The sequence below is a fragment of the Miniopterus schreibersii genome (genome assembly GCF_964146895.1).
Source record: "Miniopterus schreibersii genome assembly, chromosome: 3".
NCBI classification, from domain to species: Eukaryota; Metazoa; Chordata; class Mammalia; order Chiroptera; family Miniopteridae; genus Miniopterus; species Miniopterus schreibersii.
In genome coordinates, this window is record NC_138103.1 from 23642339 (window position 1) to 23663287 (window position 20949).

At 42.2% G+C, this 20949-nt stretch overlaps 1 protein-coding gene across 3 annotated transcripts; it reads left to right on the forward strand.

The window, feature by feature from the left end:
* Positions 1-72: 72 nt before the first annotated feature.
* TMEM248 (transmembrane protein 248) lies at positions 73-19919 on the forward strand. 3 transcript variants are annotated; one of them, XM_081131790.1, is made up of 8 exons: positions 73-317; positions 9942-10118; positions 11805-12090; positions 13609-13759; positions 14793-14976; positions 16401-16544; positions 17274-17334; positions 19767-19919. In XM_081131790.1, exons 2-7 carry the CDS (start codon positions 9960-9962, stop codon positions 17292-17294), a joined length of 945 nt encoding a protein of 314 aa, XP_080987916.1. In that variant the 5' UTR covers positions 73-317; positions 9942-9959; the 3' UTR covers positions 17295-17334; positions 19767-19919. The 3 variants fall into 3 exon arrangements, with proteins under 3 accessions (XP_080987916.1, XP_080987914.1, XP_080987915.1); XM_081131788.1 differs by having other exon boundaries at positions 17274-19919; XM_081131789.1 differs by lacking the exon at positions 73-317 and adding an exon at positions 348-649 and having other exon boundaries at positions 17274-19919.
* Positions 19920-20949: the final 1030 nt, after the last annotated feature.

Here is a 20949-nt window from a genome sequence, read left to right on the forward strand (position 1 = left end):
CGGCAGGTGTCGGAGGTCAAGGCACCGTTGGCAGTGGCTTTTTTTTTTTTTTTTTTTTTTTTTTTTAATTTCTACCCGGAAACCACGGCTGCGGGGCTCCGACTAGCCCGTGTCGCGGCTGCGTGATCCGGGCTGGCTTCTGGTCCTCGCGTCGGCCCCGCGGAGCCGGACGCTGCTCCCGGAGCGGCGGGGAGGATGGTGCCGAGCGGCCCCGGGCCCGCCGCTCGCCGCCGCGAGTGAGCTCCGAGCGGCCACGGGCGTCCGGCGAGCAGCTGGCCGGGCTGGGCCCGGCGCGCGCCGCTTCCCGCCGGGGCGGGGTGAGCCGGGGCGGGGTGAGCGGGGCGCGCGGGCCGGGGTCTGGGCTCAGCCGGGGCGCACCGCGGGGCGGGGAGGGCGCCGGGCTGTCTGGGGCTGCGCCTAGGGTCGGGGCTCTTCATCGTCTCTCGGGGCTGCAGCCCCCGCGCCAGCTGCCTGTGGGGGTCTTCCCGCGTTCGCCCCGCGCCCGTGCCTCGGCCTGGTCCCCCGCCCCTGGGGCTTGTCCGGCCGCATCCCGGGAGCCAGGGTTCCCTGCCTGCCTTCGAGATGGCTGGACTTCCCACGTTTGGAGCTGAGGCTTGGATTATTTGGATTTGGCCTGGGGAACATTTTGGTAGTTTGCCATTGTTTGACTCCGGGTAGTGTTTACGTTACTTCTACGTTTGCAGATTATATACACCTCAGAAAGAAGATGGGAGGTGGCGACCCGCGTATACGCAGAAACTTTAAGTGAGGTAGTGGCATTTTATGTGTCAAGCTTGGTAAACATTCAGAGGTGGGTGGGTTGTTACCTTCACTTTATATTTTTCGTAAAGTAAATTAAGGAATGGCTTCAAGGTAATCTGGAGACCTTTAGTTCTAATTCATCAGGAATAGGCACTAATTCATCGGGAATAAAACTAGGCTGTTGCGCTGTTTTGAATTGTGTGAATATCCATAACCGGTGGGCAGCTGGTGAGGGGGCCTTTCTGAAGAATCAGATGTCTGTAGTTTAGTTCTCAACTAGCAGATTACAGCCCTGGCTGCGTGATGAATGATGAGCTTCTCTGCAGCCTGTTCTGGCAGGAAAGATTGTGGCTTCTCCTAAACTGCTACTTTCCTCTGAACTGCTACTTTTCCTGCCTCATAGGTGAGCCGCTATGGGAGGTAGGAGGAGGAAAAACTGCAGGGTTGGTGATGAATATCTGATAAATTGGTTTGTCTCTGTAGCATTCTTTTTGATGAGCTTGGGTTCCGAGCATTTGCATCGCATCTGTAGATGAATGCTCCCCCAGTGCTCCAGTGTTACGGGCACCTTCCTGCTTCCTCATTTCAGCTAAGGATTCTGAAAGGAAATAGACCTGTTGTGCAACTAAGATACATTCTTCATGACTCCGAGCGGATTACTGTCTAGAAGTAAGGAGGCAGTGTGTTGACGTCTTAGTAAAGGTGTAGGAAGAATTTCTGTGGCCTAACTGAGGTGGACTGGAATCAGAGCTGCCATCCACTTATGGGTCCTGAGATCACCAAGTGCCCGTTGAGCGCACCTTCTCTGTTTGGGCTCTAGCTGCAGCTGCTGCAGGGAAGAGAGGCAGACCTAAGTATAAATATAGTTTCTGCCCGCAAAGAACTTAAAGAAACAGGCCAAAGAATGGGACAGGACTTGGTTGGAATGGAGTTACCAACTATTAGGCTTCATAAAAGAAGTGACTTTTGAGGTGGACCTTGAAGGACCAGGGGGATCATAACCCACCCATCTCTGAATATTTACCAAGCTTGACACATGATTTTTTTCATTCAGAATTAGCTGGAAAAATGAAAAAGCTAAGGCAGTTGGTGGAACAGCACTCAGATTAGATGGGGAGTTAGGTGTCTAGAAATATTGACAAAGGCTGTCGGTTAACGGTTAAATGCTCTTCTATGACAGAAGAGCATAGGCTACCCAGTTTGGCTTTTGGCAGGTTTCTGGGTTCTAAAGAATTGTTTTCGTTTGATGAGTTTGTCTTGTTCTTTTAGTCAACCAGTTACATAAATCAGTGCCTAACTTATTTTAAGGACAATGAAAAAGATGATGATTGTAATCCTGTTTGGTATTAACTAACAATCAGGAAATTAAATTTGCTGTCTGTGAGCTATTTCAGTGCCTGTGTTTAGTTTTAAGGAGCACAGCTCTGCCACTGTGGTTACAACCAAGTGATAAATGGCAAACTCTTTAGCCATTTTCTGAGTGTTGTTAATGACATTTAGTTCACTTCACAGAGATGCTGTTTGTTTCTCTTACCAACATTGTTGAAACCTTTGAAGCCGTTGAAACAGGATGCCTTGTAATTGCTCTGGAACATCATGACTAGTCTCAGGACCTCACTTCAACCTTAGCCTTTTCCCTCAAGATATAACTGACATGCATTATATTAGTTTCAGGTGTACCTCACAATGATTTGGTATTTGTATATATTGTACAGTGATCACCACAATAAGTGTAGTTAACATCTGTCACCATACATAATTTTTTTTCTTATAAGTCAAACTCTCTTAGTAACTTTCAATTATGCAATATAGTATTATTAAGTATAGTCACATGACATCCCCATGACTTACTTTATAACTGGAAGTTGGTACCTTTGATTCCCTTCACCCATTTCTGCACCCCTGCCCACCCCCACCCCCCACTACCACCAATCTATTCTCTGTATCTATGAGCTTATTTTGCTTTGGGAGAGGGGGTTTATTTTTGTTTTAGATATCACATATAAGTGAGGTATGATATTTGTCATTGTCTGACTTTTTTTGACTTCTCAAAATCCCATCAAGGGCCATTTTTGTTGTTGCAAATGGCTTTTATGGCTAAATTGTACATATATACCACCAGTCACTTACTTTTGTTTTTACTTCCCTTGCCTTTGGTGCCAAATTCATAAAATCCTCTGAGACAAAGGTTCATAAGTTTTAGTACCTGTGATTCGTCTGTGAATTTTATTGTTTCAGGTCTTATATTTAGGCCTTTGACCCATTTTGAGTTAATTTTTGTGTATGGTGTCAAATTGTAGTCTAGTTTCATTCTCTTGTATGTGGCTTTGGAATTTTCCCTGCACCATGTATTGAAGTGGCTTTCTTCATTGTATTACTTGAGGCTCCTTTTTCAAAAAGTAGTTGTCCATGTAAATGTGGGTTTATTTCTGGCCCCTCAATTCTGTTCCATTGGTCTGTGTGTCTGTCTTTCTGCCAATACCATAATGTTTTGATTATTGTAGCTTTGTAGTATAATGTGAAGTCAGAGATTGTGATGCCTCTGGCTTTGCTGTTTTTCTCAGGATTGTGTTGGCTATTTGGGGTCTTTTGTGGTCCCATGCAAATTTTATGATTTTTTGATCTATATCTTTGAGAAATGCTGTTGGGATTTAGATGGGGGTTGCATTAAATTTGTATATTGCTTTAGGTAATATGGCCATTTTCATTATGTGGATTCTTCCAATTTACGAACATAGTATCTTTCCATTTCTTTGTGTATTTTTCAGTTTCTCTCAACAGTGTTTTGTAGTTTTCAGTATATGGGTCTTTCACATCCTTTGTTCATTCCTAGATATTTTATTCTTTTTGTTGCAATTGCAAATGGAATTGTTTTTTCATTTATTTTTCCGAAATTGTATTGTTAGTCTATAGGAAAGCAATGGATTTTTGTACATTGATTTTGTATTCTGCAACTTTACTGTATTTGTTTATTGTTTCTAATAGTTTTTTTGGTGGAGTTTTTTTTTGTTTTCTATATAAAGAATTGTGTCATCTGCAAAAAGTGACAGTTTTACTTCTTCATTCCCAATTTAGATGCCTTTTAAAAAAGTTCTCTTGGTTGTTTGCTCTGGCTAGGACTTCCAGTACCGTGTTGAATAACAACGATGCAAGCGGGCACCCTTGCCCTGCTCCTGATCTTAGAGGAAAAGCTTTCAGTTTTTTTGCCATGGAGTGTGATATTAACTGAGGCTTTGTCATTTACAGCCTTTAGTATGTTCAGGTGCTTTCCTTCTATACCCAGTTTATTGAGTGTTTTAATTATAAATGGCTGTTGCATCTTGTCAAATGCTTTTTCTGCATCTGTTGATATGATCGTGTGATTTTTATTCTTTATTTTGTCAATATGGTGCAACACGTTGACCTGGGCATATGCTGCATCATGCCATCTTCGTGTCCCTGGAATGAACCCCACTTGGTCTTGATGTATTATCTCTTTAATGTATCTTGTATTCAATTTGATAGTGTTTTGTTTAGGACTTTTGCGTGTGTGTGTGTGTGTGTGTGTGTGTGTGTGTGTTGTCCTTGCCAGGTTTTGGCGTCAGGGTTATGTTGGCCTCCTAAAATGGATTAGGAAGTATTGCCTCTTCAATTATTTGGAAAAGTTTGGGACGGATAGGTATTAAATTTTCTTTGAATGTTTGGTAGAATTCACTATGAAGCCATATGGTCTTGGAATTTTGCTTTCTGGGAGGCTTTTGATGACTGGTTTATTTTTCTTACTGTTGATCAGTCTCTTTAGATTTTCCAGTTCATGGTTCAGTCTAGGAAGATTATATATTTCTAAGAACTTGTCCACGTCTTCTAGGTTATCGAATTTGGTGGTATATAGAGCCTTTCATAGTGTCTTGTATAGTTCTTTGTATTTCTGGGTTTTTGTTGTAACTTCTCTTTTATTTTTGATTTTGTGTCTTTTTTTTTTCCTTAGTGAGTCTAGTCAGAGGTTTGTTAATTTTATTAATCTTTTTAAAGAACTTGCTCTTTGTTGCATGACTTTTTCTATTCTCTATTTAAGTTTAATTCTACTCTAATTTTTATTTTTATTTTTTTCCTACTGATTTTGGGCTTCATTTGTTCCTTTTCTAGTTCTTTAAGGTGAAATGTTAGGTTGTTTATTTGAGAGTTTTCTTGTTTCTTGAGTTAGGCCTGTCATGCTATAAACTTCCCTTTTATTACTACTTTTGCTGTATCCCCAAAATTTTGATATGTCGTATTGCTATTCTCTCATTTGTCTCTAGGTATCTTTTGATCTCTGCTTTTATTTCTTCTTTGACCCAGTTATTGTTTAGTAGCATGTTGTTTAATCTCCACATATTTGTGGTTTTTCTAGCTTTTTGCAGTTGATTTCCAATTTCAAAGCATTGTGGTCAGAGAATATACTTATGATTTTAACCTTAAATTTGTTGAGGTTAGTTTTGTGCCCCAACAAATGGTCTGTTTTTTAGAATGTTCCGTGTGCATTTCAGAAGAATGTATATTCTGATGTTTTGGGATGAAAAGCTCTGTAAATATCAATTATGCCCATTTGGTCTGGTGTGTTGTTTAAGGCTAATATTTCCGTACTGATTTTTTCGTTTTGTTTGAATGATCTATCCATTGCTGTCAATGGGGTATTTAGGTCATATAATGGTGTTTTTTGTCAGTTTCTTCCTTTAGTTCTGTTAGTGGTTGCTTTATGTATTTTGGTGCTCTCAGGTTGGGTGTGTATATCTTAATAAGTGTTGTGTCTTTTTAAAATATATATATATATATTGATTTCAGAGAGAGGAAAGGGGGGGGGAGAGAGATAGAAACATCAATGATGAGACAGTCATTGGTCAGCTGCCTCCTGCACGCCCCCGACTGGGGATCGAGCCCGCAACCTGGGCATATGCCCTGACCGGGAATCGAACCCCTATCGCCTGGATCCTAGGTTGATGGTCAACCGCTGAGCCATGCCCCGCCGGGCTGGTTTGTTTTTGTTTTTTGTTTTTTTTTAATATGCCTTTATTGATTTCAGAGAGAAGAAGGGAGAGGGAGAGAGCTAGAAACATCTGTGATGAGAGTCATTGATCGGCTTCCTCCTGCATGCCCCCTACTGGGGATGAAGCCTGCAACCTGGGGTATGTGCCCTGACTGGGAATTGAACCTGTGACCTCCTGGTTCATGGGTTGATGCTCAACTGCTGAGCCACACTGGCTGGGCTGTGTGTTATGTGTTCTTGATCTATTGTTCTCTTTATCATTGTAAAATACCATCTTTGTCTCCTATTACTTTTTTTTTTATCTTGAAATCTATTTTATCAGATATAAGTTGGCTACACTTGCTTTACTCTGAATGCCATTTGCTTGGAGTGTCATTTTCCTCCCATTTACTTTGAATCTATGTTTGTCCTTGCAGCTGAGATGTGTATTTTGAAGGCAGCATATAGTTGGGTTTTGTTTTTTAACCTTTAAAAGACGGCATTTAAAAGACAGCATCATACAAACTCCATATATTTTCCAGGATCAACTGTACAAATAATGGTTTCTTTCCTTTTGCCTGTAAAAAAGAACGTATATGCTTAGGTTTCTGAGTATTTAACCTTTAAAAGATGGCATTTAAATTCCTTCAGCATTTAAATTCGGCCAGCGGGACCCACTCCTTGCCGGGAACTAAAGTTCCCTTTCTTCGGATAAAGGTATTCCATCCTGCTGCTTTGTGCTTTTTAATGGGTGAGTTTAGTCCATTTATGCTTAGGGAGATTATTGATATATGAAGATTTCCTATAGCCATTTTATCTTTTGTTTTCTGGCAGCTCTGTGTGTGTCTACATTGTTTGTTTTCCCTTGTGTTTCTGTTTGTTATTTTAGTTACGTCATTTCAGTTTGGTGGTATTCTGTGACTTTTTTCTCCATTTCTTTTCTTTTTATGTTTTGTCTCAGTTCTAGGTGTTTTTTTTTTCTTTTTTAAGATTTTTTGTTGATTTTTAGAGAGAGAAGAAGGGAGAGGGAGAGAGAGAGGTGCACAGGATGACGTCTAACCAATTGAGCCACACCAGCTAGGGCTAGATTTTTGTTTGTGGTTACCATTAGGTTTATACAAAAGAAAGTTGTATGTACATAGTAATATTTTTTCTTCTGATTGTATCTTATCTCCATTCTCCTGTGCAGTTTAGTCCTTTTTCTCCTCCCCTTTTATGTTTTTGTTGTCGCAAATTATCTTTTTATGTTGCAAGTTCATTTCTAAATTGCAGTAGCTGTTGTCTTCTTTTTTCCTTAAAGTTTTTACCTCCTTTAAACTTTGTTATATTTAAGTGTTTAATACCGTGTTCTTAACAAGGGTACAGTTTCCTGCTTCTGTCTGTTAGTCATGCTACACATAGTTTGGTATCCTTTTGTCTTTTTGTTTTGGGCAGAAGAACACCTTTTAGCATTTGTTGTAATGCAGGTCTTATAGTAAATTCCCTTAGCGTTTATGTCTGGAAAAGCCTTTATTTCACCCTCATATCTAAAGCGCTACTTTGTAGGATATGTTATTATTGGCTGATGATTTCTCTCAATAATATGAACATTTGATTCCACTCTCTATTAGCTTGTAGGGTTTCTGCTGAAAAATCATAATAATCTAATGGAGTTTCCTTTATAGGTTACCATCTTCTTTTCCCTGGGTGCCTTGAGAATTCTTTCTTTGTTGTTTTTTTTTTTTTTTTATAGTTTTAATATAATGTGCCTTGGAGGATTGATATAATTTGGTGTTCTGTAAGCTTCTTGGATTCAAAGATCCAGTTTGTTCTATAAGTTTGGAAAGTTCTTGTCAATTATTTATTTGAATAGGCTCTCTGTTCCCTCCTCCTGCTCTTTTCTGTGAAGTATGCCCATTATTCTTATACTGCTCTTTCTAACAGTCAGATAGTTCTCATTGATTGATTGATTGATTGATCTTTGGTTCTTTTTCTTCTTCCACGTGAGTCATTTCTAGGTTTCCATCTTCTGTGTTATGAATTCTTTCCTCTATCTGGTCTGCTCTATATCCTAAGCTCGCTTGTTCATTCATCATCTCATTTATTGATGTCTTTAGCTGAGGAATTTCTGTTTGGTTCTGTTTTATAGATTCAGTCTCTCTGGTGAAGTATTCCTTTTGTTCCTTGATATTATCTCTGAGTTTTCTTGTATCTAGTTGAGTTTTTTTCAGAACTGCAATCTTCAGTTCGTTGTCATTTAAATAATAGTCTTCCATGTCTTTAAATTTATTTTCTGGAGATTTTTTATTTCTCAATTATTTTGTTACCTTCGCTATTCATTGTGCTTGATGAATTATTTCTTTGCCTGGACATTTGTGGGAATGAAATCTGCTTTTGATGGTGACGTCAGGTGAATGGTAGCATGAGAAATCCCTTTGGTCTCTCCTTTTGAAGTTTCAACAATTTGAACAGCGATAACTTAACAAAGGATTCCCTGCTCAGTGCACAAACACACCTGAGAGATCTGTGCATTGAAACATCTAAAAGTGGGTAAGTGGGAGTGAACCAGGGAGGTGAGAGGGAGAAACACTGTGACAAGCCACAGCCCACAGACTCAGCTGGAGTTCTTTGCGGGGTGAGGGTGGCAATCAAGCTGTGGCTGGCACTCCCTTCAGCTGGGAGGAGCAAAGAGATTCATTAGGCATACCCACAGGAGTGTCAGTGACCTGAGTAGGGAAACAGCACAAAGGTGCGGCTGAGGTTTTCTGGTGCTGGACATTTCAGGCAGAGAAACAAGCCATGAAGCCTGGCTGCCCCTTAACCTCCCAGAGCTCATCTCCCTTGGCTCGTGGTGTCGGGTTGCAGAGCACATTATCTGCAAACCCGAGAATTGGTACTATACAAACATACACACAGAACAATGAATTGAATTGAGAGCCCAGAAATAAAACCACATGTATATGGGGAAATAATTTGTGACAAAGGAGCCAAAAACACACAATGGAGAAAAGAAAGCCTCTTCAATAAATGGTGCTGGGAAAATTGGAAAGCCACAGGCAAAAGAATGAAACTAGATTACAGTTTGTCCCCATGTACAAAAATTAATTCAAAATGGATCAAGGACCTAAATATAAGATCTGAAACAATAAATTACATAGAAGAAAACATAGGTCCTCAACTTATGGACCGTGGTATTAGAGAACATTCTATGAATTTGACTCCAGGCAAGGGAAGTAAAGGCAAAAATAAATGAAGGGGACTAATCAAACTCAGAAGCCTCTGCAGAGCCCTAGCTGGTTTGGCTCAGTGGTTAGAGCGCTGGCCTGCGGGTTCCATTCCAGCCAACGGCACATACCTTGGTTGCAGCCTCAATCCTGTTCGGGGTGCATGTGGGAGGCAACCCATCAGTGTGTCTGTCTGTCTGTCTCTCTCCCTCCCTCTCCCTCCCTCCGCCCCCCTTCCACTCTCTCTGAAAACAATGGAAAAAAATATCCTCAGGTGAGGATTTAAAAAAACAACAACAAAGTCCCAGCTAACCTCCTAGCAGAAATTGAAAAGCTGATCCTGAAGAGTAGCAAAGCCAGTGTGCCCAGAGCCATTGAGGGAGAGGGGGAAGTTGGTAGAGGTGCAGTCATTGAGGTTGGTGGGGCTTCTGGATTATGAAACCCAGTGGGTCATGACAGGGAGCTGTCACTGACCTCATCTTAGGTCCAGTGGAAAGCCTTAGGAGGGTTTTAACCAGGGGAGTAATAAAATTCAGTATTTATTGAGAGCCTCTCTGTGACTGGTGCTGGAATGGCCATGAGTATGGCAGTGAACAGGATAGAATATTGAGTAGATAGTATTCAGCTTTCAGTGGTAGAAAATCAGAGCATCTTCAATTTACCTTTGTATGTGTTGGCATGTATTTGTGTCGTATTAGTGACCTACTTAGACATTTCCTTAAGTAACATGGAAGTAAGAAATGTTCTTTATAGAATAAGTAGAAGATTAAACTGAAGGGGAATGCATATCTTTCATGATCTTACCATTTGGAAGTGATGAGTTAACAATTAGTGGTTTTTTCCTTGCTAGTCATTTGAAGATTTATGATGAGATATTTCTCAAGTTCAGTAATGAGTGACCTCCTCACCCCCCAACACCATGAAAGGGAAACGTGAGAATCGTAGGTTTTCTTTTGGCAAGTCAGTCCATGTCTCTTCTGATTAATTCCTTTCAGGTGGAGCTGTTCAGAATAATGTTCAACATCAACCCCCTGGAGAACCTGAAGCTGTACATCAGCAGTCGGCCTCCCCTGGTGGTCTTTATGATTAGTGTAAGCGCCATGGCAATAGCTTTCCTGACCTTGGGCTATTTCTTCAAAATCAAGGAGATTAAGTCACCGGAAATGGCAGAGGTATAGTATATTTTAAGTTTTCTCAGGCTGGCTGGACCTTCTCAAGGGAAATAACCCCTTTGGGCTCTTCACACCCTTTTCTTTGGTTTTAACTTTTTTATCCCAGTGAGAAAGGTCAGTATTCCACCATGAAACCCTTTCAAAGAGTTTCTTACACGAGACCATTGGCTGGCTAATTTCCCCCCGTCTCTAACCCTGCCTGAATTTTTAAAGGTTGTGCAAACAGGGTGTACCCGCATTACGTATGAAGTGAACATTCTAGTCACAACCAAAGCTCTGCTGCATCCTGGCATTACTTTCCCTCAGAGCACAAGTCTATGTTGAGCACTCGGCCAAGGCCAGTGGTTAAGATGTAGCCTGAAAAATTAGCCTTTAAATCAAAATGGGGCCTGACATTGGCTTTGGCAGACTGTTCAAAATGGACTGGAGCTCTGTAGGAAAGCATTGCCAGATGCTGTGGAACTTTGGTATGATTAATTTAGTGATTTTATTTTCAAACGAGGATCCTAGGTACATGGGAAAAGTTTGGAGCTGTGAGTCAGAAAACTTAATTCTGATTCTGCCTTCAACTGTAGAATTGAGGAGTCCATAATTTGCACTGAGACTTGGTTTCCTCGTGTCTGGAATATTGAAGGGATGACACTAGAATGTTCATTTTCCGCCCTTAAGTTCTCCAATGGTCTACTGAGTTTGTAGGTGTTAGGGAAAATGTAATTTGATACATCCAGTTGCAATCTTACTAAATGCCATATACTGATTTACTGATGCTATAGAGATAGACTCACTTGACTGCTTGGGCATTGTTCAAATGACATTTAATTAAAGCTAGTGTAAGTGTAATTGGAAGTGTAACTTGGTTTGTCTTCATATTTGGCAACTTTTTGTGGATGAATGTTGCCTGGGAGAATGGCATAGCCTCGGTTAGGTTTGTTGTTGCTGTTTCTGCTAAAATTAAAATAAATCCTGGTGAGTACTTCACTGTGTTGGTGTCAGTTTAACCATGACATAATAAGCGGTCTGTGTTTTTAAAACTGCTTGTGATTTAAACTATTAATGCAAGGTGTAGGTATTAAGAGAAGTCTGAAAGCATCTTTTTTCCCCTCTCTTTGGAAATTGTTCCTGTTCTAAGGTGGCATCCAAAGTCCATGACGAGAAGGAAAAATTCCCACTAGTATTGGTATTTACTGCTTTTCACATTCTTGAGAGAGAAAACAAGGTGTATAGAATTGATCTTTTGCAGAATTATTTTGAGGCAGCCTTATTTTTTTAAAAAACAATAGCTATTGCTAAATGAGTTTGGGTTAATACTTTTAATGTTTTACTACTTTTGTTCAAGCTGTCTTTTCATGTTTGATTATGAGGCTAATTTTCTGTAAGTATAATACACTTTATTTTCTTACATATTTTCTTGAATAAGTTGACTTAATCCCACAGCTTATTTAATATCTCATGCCAACAAAGAGTTCATATTTTAGGTTATGAATATGAGAGTGGTTTGGAAAACTGCACTATTATGCCAGTGCAAGAGACTGATGACTTCATTGTCACTGTTACTGAAAATGATTGACTCTGAAGTGTGGCGTCCCCTCTGTGTGGTGCCTCCTTAAGGCTCATTGGCTATATGACTGCAGTGGCAGCCCTTTCAGATTGCTCACAATTCTTTCTCTCTGTTTCATTTTACTGGAGGACTGGAATACATTTCTGCTGCGGTTTAATGATTTGGACTTGTGTGTATCAGAGAATGAAACGTTAAAACATCTCACAAATGACACCACAACTCCGGAAAGCACAATGACCAGTGGGCAGGCCAGAGTGTCCACCCAGTCCCCACAGGCGCTGGAGGATTCAGGCCCGGTTAACATCTCAGTTGCAATCACCCTCACTCTGGACCCGCTCAAACCTTTTGGAGGTTACTCTCGCAATGTCACCCATCTGTACTCGACCATTTTAGGGCATCAGATTGGACTTTCAGGTATGTGGCTGTTAGCCAGTTTCCTTTTAGACTTTCTCAAGCAACAACTGTTGGAGAACAGAGTACTAGCAGTATATGGTTTTACTCATTAGACTTTTTGATTTTTGCATGTGTCTCCCCTTTGTTGAGTTTGAACTAAATGAAGTCAAGAAGGAACCATTTCTACTACCTCTTTACTTAATAAAGTGCTTGGTACATAGTAGGCTCTCAATAAAAAGCCTATAAGAATGAGAAACTGGGAAGAAACTATAAGGCTTATTTCTGGTCTTAATATTTACAAACACAAAAAAATCTATTCTGGTTTATCATGTTGGTGTTGGCAGTATATACTATAAATACTGCTGTTAGTCTACAAACTTTTGAATGTCTACAAGTAGCTCAGCACTGTGCTAGCTGCTGGAATGAACTAGCATCAGCCTCAGATCTGGTCTCTTCCCTTTGGCATTTTGGGATTATGGAAGAGTCAAGGATAACATGAGTTAATACTTTTTTTTGTTAATCCTCACCTGAGAGTATTTTTTCCATTGCTTTTTAGAGAGAGTGGGAGGGAGGGAAGGTGAGAGAGAGAGAGAGAAACATCGATGTGAGAGAGATACATCCATTGGTTGCCTCCCACACATGCCCTGACCAGGGCCGGGGATAGAACCTGCAACCCAAGTATATCCCCTTGACTGGGACCTGAACCGGCGACTCTTGGGTGCACAAGCTGACACACTGACCCCTGAGCCACACCAGCCAGGGCACATGAGTTAATATTTGTCAAGCACTTACAGTAGTTCTTGGCACAAAGCAAATGCTGTATAAGTGCTTGTTAAATAATAATAAAAGGGAACCCTTATAAAACATTGAGCACTGCCTTTTCACCGGTAGCAAACCCATGACAGACTGTAAGTGATTCAGGACAAGGTAAGAGAGTAGTGGAAGAGCTGCTTCCATGGAGGTAAGATGAGGGCAACTTCTGGGTTTTACGTGTTGCGAATAGACCTTTCTCTTCTGCTCTGGTGTTTGAGTACCTTGGTTTTCATTTAAGCTTCGTCACTTACTGGTCCCTTCACCTTATTTAAGTCTGTTAGACCCTCTGATCCTCAGTATGCTCATATGTAAAAGGGGAGCAGTGACAGTTCTTTGGTCATGTCATGGGATGGTGGTACATTTTAAGTGAAGTAGTAAATATAAAAGCAGTTTTGAAAATGGAAAGATACTGTGCGAATGCTAAAACAGTGGTGATAATAACTTACCCAGCCCCCAGCTTTCCAACTGGGGCACTGCCTGGGCTCTTGCTTGGCGCCTCCAGGCCTGGCTGAAAGTGGCTCCTCTCTACTTGCCTTTTGGTGGCTCTGCCAGGTGAGCAGGCATTAGAGTCTGGCTCAGAACTGGTGTTCCTGAAATCTCACAGGGGTAGGAGTTCTGGGTGGGTTTGATTTTAGGATTCATTCAAATTCCAGAGAATAATAAATATGGATTCTTGTCTTGCTTTACCAGAAAAAGAAAAACCCCCACCCACTTTCTCTTCCATAGGCAGGGAAGCCCACGAAGAGATAAACATTACCTTTACCCTGCCAGCAGCTTGGAGCTCGGACGACTGTGCCCTTCATGGTCACTGTGAGCAGGTGGTGTTCACAGCCTGCATGACCCTCACAGCCAACCCTGGTGTGTTCCCCGTCACTGTGTAAGTGGTTTCCTGAACCCATGGGTGTGTGTGAGAAGCTCCACTGACCGTGAATGTGACTGGGCTGCGTCAGCAGCAGATCCTCAGGATGACTCGCATGGCATCCCTTTACCTGGAACGAAGGAGTTAAGTTCAGTGTGGAATTCTGAAGGAGCACTTCTGCATGTAAATAGCAGAGAGTTAGTTCCTCAGCAAGGTTGGTAGTTGTTGCCTGTTCTTAGGCTGCCTCTCCTGTTGGTAGAAGCAAGAGTGGGTCCCGTGGCCAGAATGACCCATAGTTAAGACTCCCAAAAGATAAAGGTTTTGTTCATGTCCATTATCCAGAAAGAGTTATTTTTTTTAAGTTGAGAGCATAAATCAAACCTTATCCTCCATAAAACAGTCATTGCTTCTGGAACTTAGCTTCATCTGTTTTGAGCAGCCATCAGTATTACTGCTTTGCCTCTACGGGGTTTTTTTTGCCTCTCCTTTTTCTGTGAAGGAGATAATGATCTATAAATACATGAAATACGCAAGATGTAGCCTATTTAAAAATCCTATGGTGAATCCTTTTTCAGTAAGAATAATTAGTCCGGTATTTATCTATTTTAGACATTTGGAGGTTTGTAGGACAAGATCAGATAAGTTAAACTTGCTATCAGCTGTAATATCTGCTGCTGAAGTTTCTTTGTCAAATTTCCTGTTGTGACTAAGAATCGAGACAGTTTGAGAAAATTGGTTTAAAAGGAGCAGATTCTTCTTTGGACACATCATACGCGCGAGGACCATGAGTTGAAATCCGAAGGCAAAACTCTAACACCTAAACTATTAAATGTTGAATGCCTGTTTCTTACTCTATTATATGCTTATTAGATTTTTTAAAAAAGGTCCCTGAACTAAAAGCATGGTATTTATCTTGAAGAAACATCTATGTCTTCTGTATCTCCTTTCCACCCGATTTGCTGTGGGCAGTCTTGGGCTAGGGGCTGTGCGGAAGACATGGTAAATGTCTCAGGCCCCAAGCATATCTTTCTTTCCCTGTCTTCCCCTGCAGACAGCCACCACACTGTGTTCCGGACACATACAGCAACGCCACGCTCTGGTACAAGATCTTCACGACTGCCAGAGATGCCAACACAAAATATGCTCAAGATTACAATCCGTTCTGGTGTTACAAGGGGGCCATTGGGAAAGTCTATCACGCTTTAAATCCCAAGCTTACAGTTATTGTTCCAGATGTAAGTGAGAAAAATCATGTGTGTTTGTGTGCGTGTCCAGGAACTGTTAGAGTAGGTCGTGTTTACATGCTTGGGTTAGCTTAGCCCTGCTGCTTTAGATTTCCAGCTGAGTTAAAAGACTAGGTAGAGTGGTGGAGACTTGGAAAGACATGCTACCCTTTTGGTTAAGAAAACTGCTCCTGTTCTTTGTTTTGTGCTTGCTCAGCGGCAGTTGTTTATTGTGCAGCTGTTGTGTGCCTGATCCATAGGGGTTACAGGAGATGCTTGTATACAGTCTTATTCATGCACACAGCCACTCACAGGAGCATATTTGGTGAGTGTCAGTATACGTGAGAAGTGGTTCGGAATTCAGAGAGGTAAGAGTAGATAGGAGACAAGTTTTTGGATAGATATTGAGAGCTGAATAAGCTGTTTCTCAAGGAGGGAAGGGGAGAAAGACGCTGTAATCTAGACTAGTGGGTAACAGGCTACTTTAGCTTCTGGCTTCTGCTTACACTTGGGCTCACTTTTATAGGCTGCACTGTTTTTTTTTTTTATAAATGCCCTCTTCTTCCTGTCAGTATATGTTAGGTGGATTTCTTTCCTTTTTGCCTGGCCCTTTTCTCTTTCCTTAAACCCCTTTTTATCAAGTTGTAGAAGTTGGTAGGCCAGGATCCTGCAGGAGTGAGCAGTGGAGGTCACGTTGCGTGGTGGGCAGGGGCCAGGTTCCAGAAAGCCCTTCGTGCCTCGCTTGAGGCATTTAGATTTTTTCCTCAGAGGAGGCAACTACCACCTGTGTTGGGGCTACAGGGGGATTTGTAAAGCAGTGTGTTAGGCTGATCTGCCCAGCTGATTTGTGTAAATGGGAGGAAGCCTAAGGTGGGTGTTGTGAGGCCTAGAGATGTGGAAAGGAAAAGGAATGGAAGCATGGCGGGGATCTTGCAGCAACTGCCAGCGCCTGGTGATTGATTGCATGTGGGAGGTCAATAGCAGTCTTTAGGCTGGGACTTGTAAAAGTGGGGAAGGGCAGAAGGAGAAGGAAGCTGCCTCTGGGGAGAAGTGATGCGGAGGCTTTCCTGGTGGGGGAGGGACAAGGGCTTAGGAACACAGGCTTGGGCTGTCAGCCAGAGGCAGAGGACAGGAGGAAGGGTGGGGCTGCAGGCTCTGGGTCTCCGGCGCCCTCTCTGGAGGAGGCCGGGTGGGGGAGGGAGTGCTGAGGGCGCTGGTGGTGTAGGAGCCAGGGCAGAGGACTGCTTTAGGATGGGGCAGTGGCCTCAGGAGCTGAGATATAGCTCTAGTAGTTTAGAAGACAAGAGGAGAAACTTCTGTTCCAGTTTAAGAATTAAAGTTGAGACGTGTCTGGAGGTTATGAACAATGTTTCCAGAAATCCAGCATAAAATATTTCAGTAACTCAGTGCAGATGTCTCTGGTTTATTCTCTTCAGGATGACCGTTCATTAATAAATTTGCATCTCATGCACACCAGTTACTTCCTCTTCGTGATGGTGATAACAATGTTTTGCTACGCGGTTATCAAGGGCAGGCCCAGCAAATTGCGTCAGAGCAGTCCTGAATTTTGTCCTGAGAAGGTAAGCATTGGATAGGGTCTGGCCCAGCATTTGGCTAGAGGTCTCTGTGTACAGAATGTCTCAGTTAGTCCTTACTGCATTGATTGTTGAGTGGCACTTTTCTTCAGAGAAATTACTTCCTCTGTCTTTTTATCAGAAGTAGTTTACCCTCAGCCTAAATTATGGTGTTGGGTTTTCAACCCAAACCTTAGCTGTAAGAAATACTGACTGTGAATCACTCTCAGATCCCCATTGGAGAGCAGCTACCCCTGAGGGGCTACCTCCCCTCCGCTTCCATCAGCTTCAGAATCATCTCACAGAATGCTGATCAGGGTTTGAAAACAGTTAACTCTCGGTCTCAGCACAGTTGTTCCACTAGATCAGCTGCTTCTGGCAGGGAACTTTTTTTTTTTTTTTTAAATCTTTATTGATATCAGAGAGAGGAAAGGAGAAGGAGAGAGAGAGAGAGAGAAACATCAATGATGAGAGAGTCATTGATCAAGCCCACAACCCGGGCATGTGCCCTGACCAGGAATTGAACCCCGATCGCCTGGATCCCCAGGTCGATGCTCAACCGCTGAGCCACACCCGGCCGGGCAGGCAGGGAACTTTTAAATTTCTGTTCATTCCCTCCTAGATGAGATTTTTTTCCCCTCAGTGCTTTAATAATTCCCATCCCAAACAGATGGCTGCAGGGTGGCTCCCTGGGCTCTGTTGTGTGACTTGATTGCTTGTCTTGCTCTCTTCTAGGTGGCTTTGGCTGATGCTTAATCCCACAACTGCCCGTTTTCTGAGAGAGACTGAGCAAACCGTAAGCATTGCCTGCTGATGCCAGCCTGGGCCTGGACTCTCTGTGAATATATTCTCTTGCAATGTTGGGTTATTCCAGCCAAAGACATTTCAAGTGCCTGTAACTGATTTGTATATATTTATAAAAACCTATTCAGAAATTGGTTCAATGATGCACGTGCTTCACACTGGGCGCAGTCCAAACCCTGCAGCCTCCCCTGTGGACTTGGCGGGATGATCCGCCTAGCGCCAGCGACGATGCCTGATACCTGCCTCAGAGAAGTCCATGCTGTCTTGACCAAGATCTCGGGGGCAGTTCATTGCTGGTGGGGTTGAGGTTTGCTTTGGTTCAAAACAGTCTGCACCTTTGACATGATACTGCATTTCCCAAGCCACCAATCCGTTTTGTGGATTTTACGTGTCTGTGGCTTAATAATCATAGTAACAACAATAATCCCTTTTTCTCTGTTTTGCTTGCAAGGAGACATACGTATCTTTCTAAGTTTTCTTTTTTTCCTTTGGAAAAAAATAGTCACATTTTAATACTACTCTAGTTAAGACAGACTTGTGCTTTCAAAATCTTGAGTAAAAAGTTCAATATTTAAAAGTCACCTACATGGTAATGATCTAAGTTTCATTTTCCACAGGGGTAGTGAGGAACCTGGTCTTGTGGAGTTGAGTTGGCACAGAAAGTTCCACTGTCCTTTTCTCCTTGGTTGTCCCTTCCCTCTGTTATAAAAGTTAAAGCGGCTTCCCCACTCAAAAGGGCTTAAAAATTAAGTAAATGTCTTTAGAGTAGAGCTAATTCTGTCCTGTGTCCTGGAATGCAGATGACACTCTGGAAAGAGAGCATGATGATTTGGTCTAATAGTTGTGAAAGGATTTCTTGTTTTCTTTGAAGAGGGAGTGGTTTTTCTTTCTTCCTTTATTTTTTTAATTTTTTTTTTTTACATTCATTTCTGTGCAGTTAACATATCAGAAGGAAAATGGCAACTAGTAGATAAGTAACATGAAAATGATGCCTGTGAAATTTGAATGAAAGCAGTTCTGATTTGCCATTTATCAGGAAAACCCAAAGCATTTTTCTTTGTTATAACATGATGATGATCCAGTTCCTTTACCCTTTTTTTCCTTTTAATCCATCTCCATTAAAAAAAAAAAATGTGTGTTATCTTTTCTAGTCCTTTTTTTTACTTGTATTCTTACTGTTTTTCTTGATAGCTCTTTGCCTCATTGTAATTAATGACTTCTATGTTCTCGCAAGCAGTGCTATAGCAGAAGGGCAGGTGAAACCGTGGACATCAGGAATCGGCCCTGCAGTCTGAAATATAGATTGGCCGAGAACATTTCATGCGAAGTGTTCTTGAATGGAAAACAGTTGTGGGCTTTTACTAACAATTGTTAAAATAATCACTGTAGTAACTTGATATGTTAGTATGTTTTTTCCTTTCAGTTCATTTTAAGGATAATAATCATACCTGCCTATCCCTTTATTTGTATGACATGAGTTGCTTCCATGATGCATGGCTAACCTGTTAATTTAGTTTACTGTTTGGGGACTTTGGAGCTCTTAAGAAATAAGATGGAGAAAGAGCCTTTTGGTTTGGACTTTACAAATATCAGTATCATTAAGGTCAACAGATTTTAGGTTAAGCTGCTACTGAATTGATGAAATTAATGGAGTTCTAGGGATAGATTTATAACTTGCAGAGTAATATAAAAGGAGAAAGGTGGGGGAAGTCAATTTCACTGGTTTATTCAATCCAGCTTATTGCTAATATTAATTACCCTTATTTTAATTACAGGGAGTGGCTGGACTATATAGCCAGGGGAGGAAGGATGCTGTTAGATGTGAGGAAAGGAAGTGCCAAAAATGCCTGGACAGTATGGCTTGTCACGAGGCCAGGACACACACTTTAAAGTCTAGCATTTACCCTAGAAGGTAATTCTCAAAAGATCTTGTGGAAACCCAGAGTTAACCAGGTGTATAAAGGAAGGCTGGGCAGAGGGGAGGCTGTGTGCCTGGCTGTGTAGGGGGCCTAGTAACTGAAGAGACTTCCACTGGATCTCAGGAAGTCCAGGGGACCTGGTGCAGTGGGGGCACTTGCAGACAAGGCCTGGTTCTCTGCAGGGCCTTGCTGGGGGCCCTCAAGGTTAGAAGAGTGTCACAGGCAGGCCCATTTGCCATTCAGGGTGACCCCGCACAGGAGCACTGGCTCGTCCTCAGGCATCTTGGACTGGAGGTCCAATAAAAGGTCAGCAACTTACTCTTAAAGTGGTTGTTTCAGATCATATTGATCTCTTTCCTTTTTCCTTTGGTCCTTTCACTGTATGACTTGAATCAGTTTTGATTCTATTTGTAAGTTTTTCTCATCATTAGGAACCTCCTGTTTCTGTTGCATTTTCTTTGGCAGTCTAGGGATTCAACATCCTGGTTTTTCAACCCTCCTGCAGGCACTGTGGGGTTACGAGGGCCAGCGGATCCACTTCACTTCTCTTGCTGCATGATGGTCAGTAGCTGATCTGTTATGGCATTCACTCCCAGATTAATTTTCCATGTTTGAAATGTGTGCATATGTGCTTTACTGAATAAAACATCTGAATTTATTTGCTGTGTCTGCATTTCATTCCGTCTGATGGGTGTTTTCTGAGGGAAGAGTGTATGTAATAAGTAATTGAGGGTTTTTTGCAAGTAGTTTTTTCAGAGTGTCACCTATCAGAATGAGGAGCGGGCAGTGTTTACTACTAAGCTGGCCTCTCCAGGCACATGGGTCTTCCCCCTGAGAGCATGAGACCTCTTTTAGTGTTGGACCAACCAGTGCTTGCAGACCTGACCCAGATCCTGCCCAGAAGAAGTAAGTGATACAGGCCAGTAGGGAAGGTTTGAATAGGTGTGGGAGTACAGACACCTTCTCAGTTACATAAACCCTCCGTGTGCTCCTGCCTGAGTCCAGAAGCAGACTCCTCGCTGGCTGCCTTCTGTTACAGAGCTCCCGCATGTGCTGGACTCTTTCCTGGGACACTGCATCCTCTACACTTGTAGAGTTATTTGTAAAGGAAGGTCATGTTCACTAATGTGAATTATTTTTCCAATGGGCAGAGGCTCTGTGGACTTCCCTCACTCCCCAGCAGGTGCCAGGGTCGCAGAGGTCAGTCTCAAGGCACTCTGAGGGTCCAGACAGCGCTGAGGAACACGACACCTCCACGGGCTCTTTGTTTCTGCTGCTTCACCCCTTCCTGCCTTTTTGCTAATGGGTCCAACACGATCCTCACAGCACTTGGTGCCATTCACTGCTCTCCCCTTGTACCCAGATGAGTGCGCTGTTTCACCACCACAGTGCAGAGCCCTTGGCAACAAAGAGCTCACATCTTCCTTCTGCCCAGTCTGAAAATCTGGCACTAATTTCTCAAGTCAAGTTAGAGGTAGTGCTTTAAAAAGGTTTCATTTTCCTGGTGAGTGCATGATGCTTGAAGTTCCTCGGACACAAAGACAAGTCAGGAATACAGAAAAAGCAGAAGGCATGCACAGACCAGAAGCACTCTGTGGAGTCCAGTCAAGCTCACTGTGAACTAACTGTCTCAAAGAAACCTTTCTCTGCCCATCGGTGAGAGCCCTTTTTTTCACATCTGAAGACCC

What these genes read in the sequence shown, in the direction of transcription:
- TMEM248 (XM_081131788.1), top strand. Translation starts at nt 9,960, where the DNA reads ATGTTCAACATCAACCCCCTGGAGAACCTGAAGCTGTACATCAGCAGT. An exon ending in AGTCACCGGAAATGGCAGAG is followed by an intron (nt 10,119 to 11,804) that starts GTATAGTATATT and finishes ATTTTACTGGAG; the next exon opens with GACTGGAATACATTTCTGCT. An exon ending in TTACAGTTATTGTTCCAGAT is followed by an intron (nt 14,977 to 16,400) that starts GTAAGTGAGAAA and finishes TATTCTCTTCAG; the next exon opens with GATGACCGTTCATTAATAAA.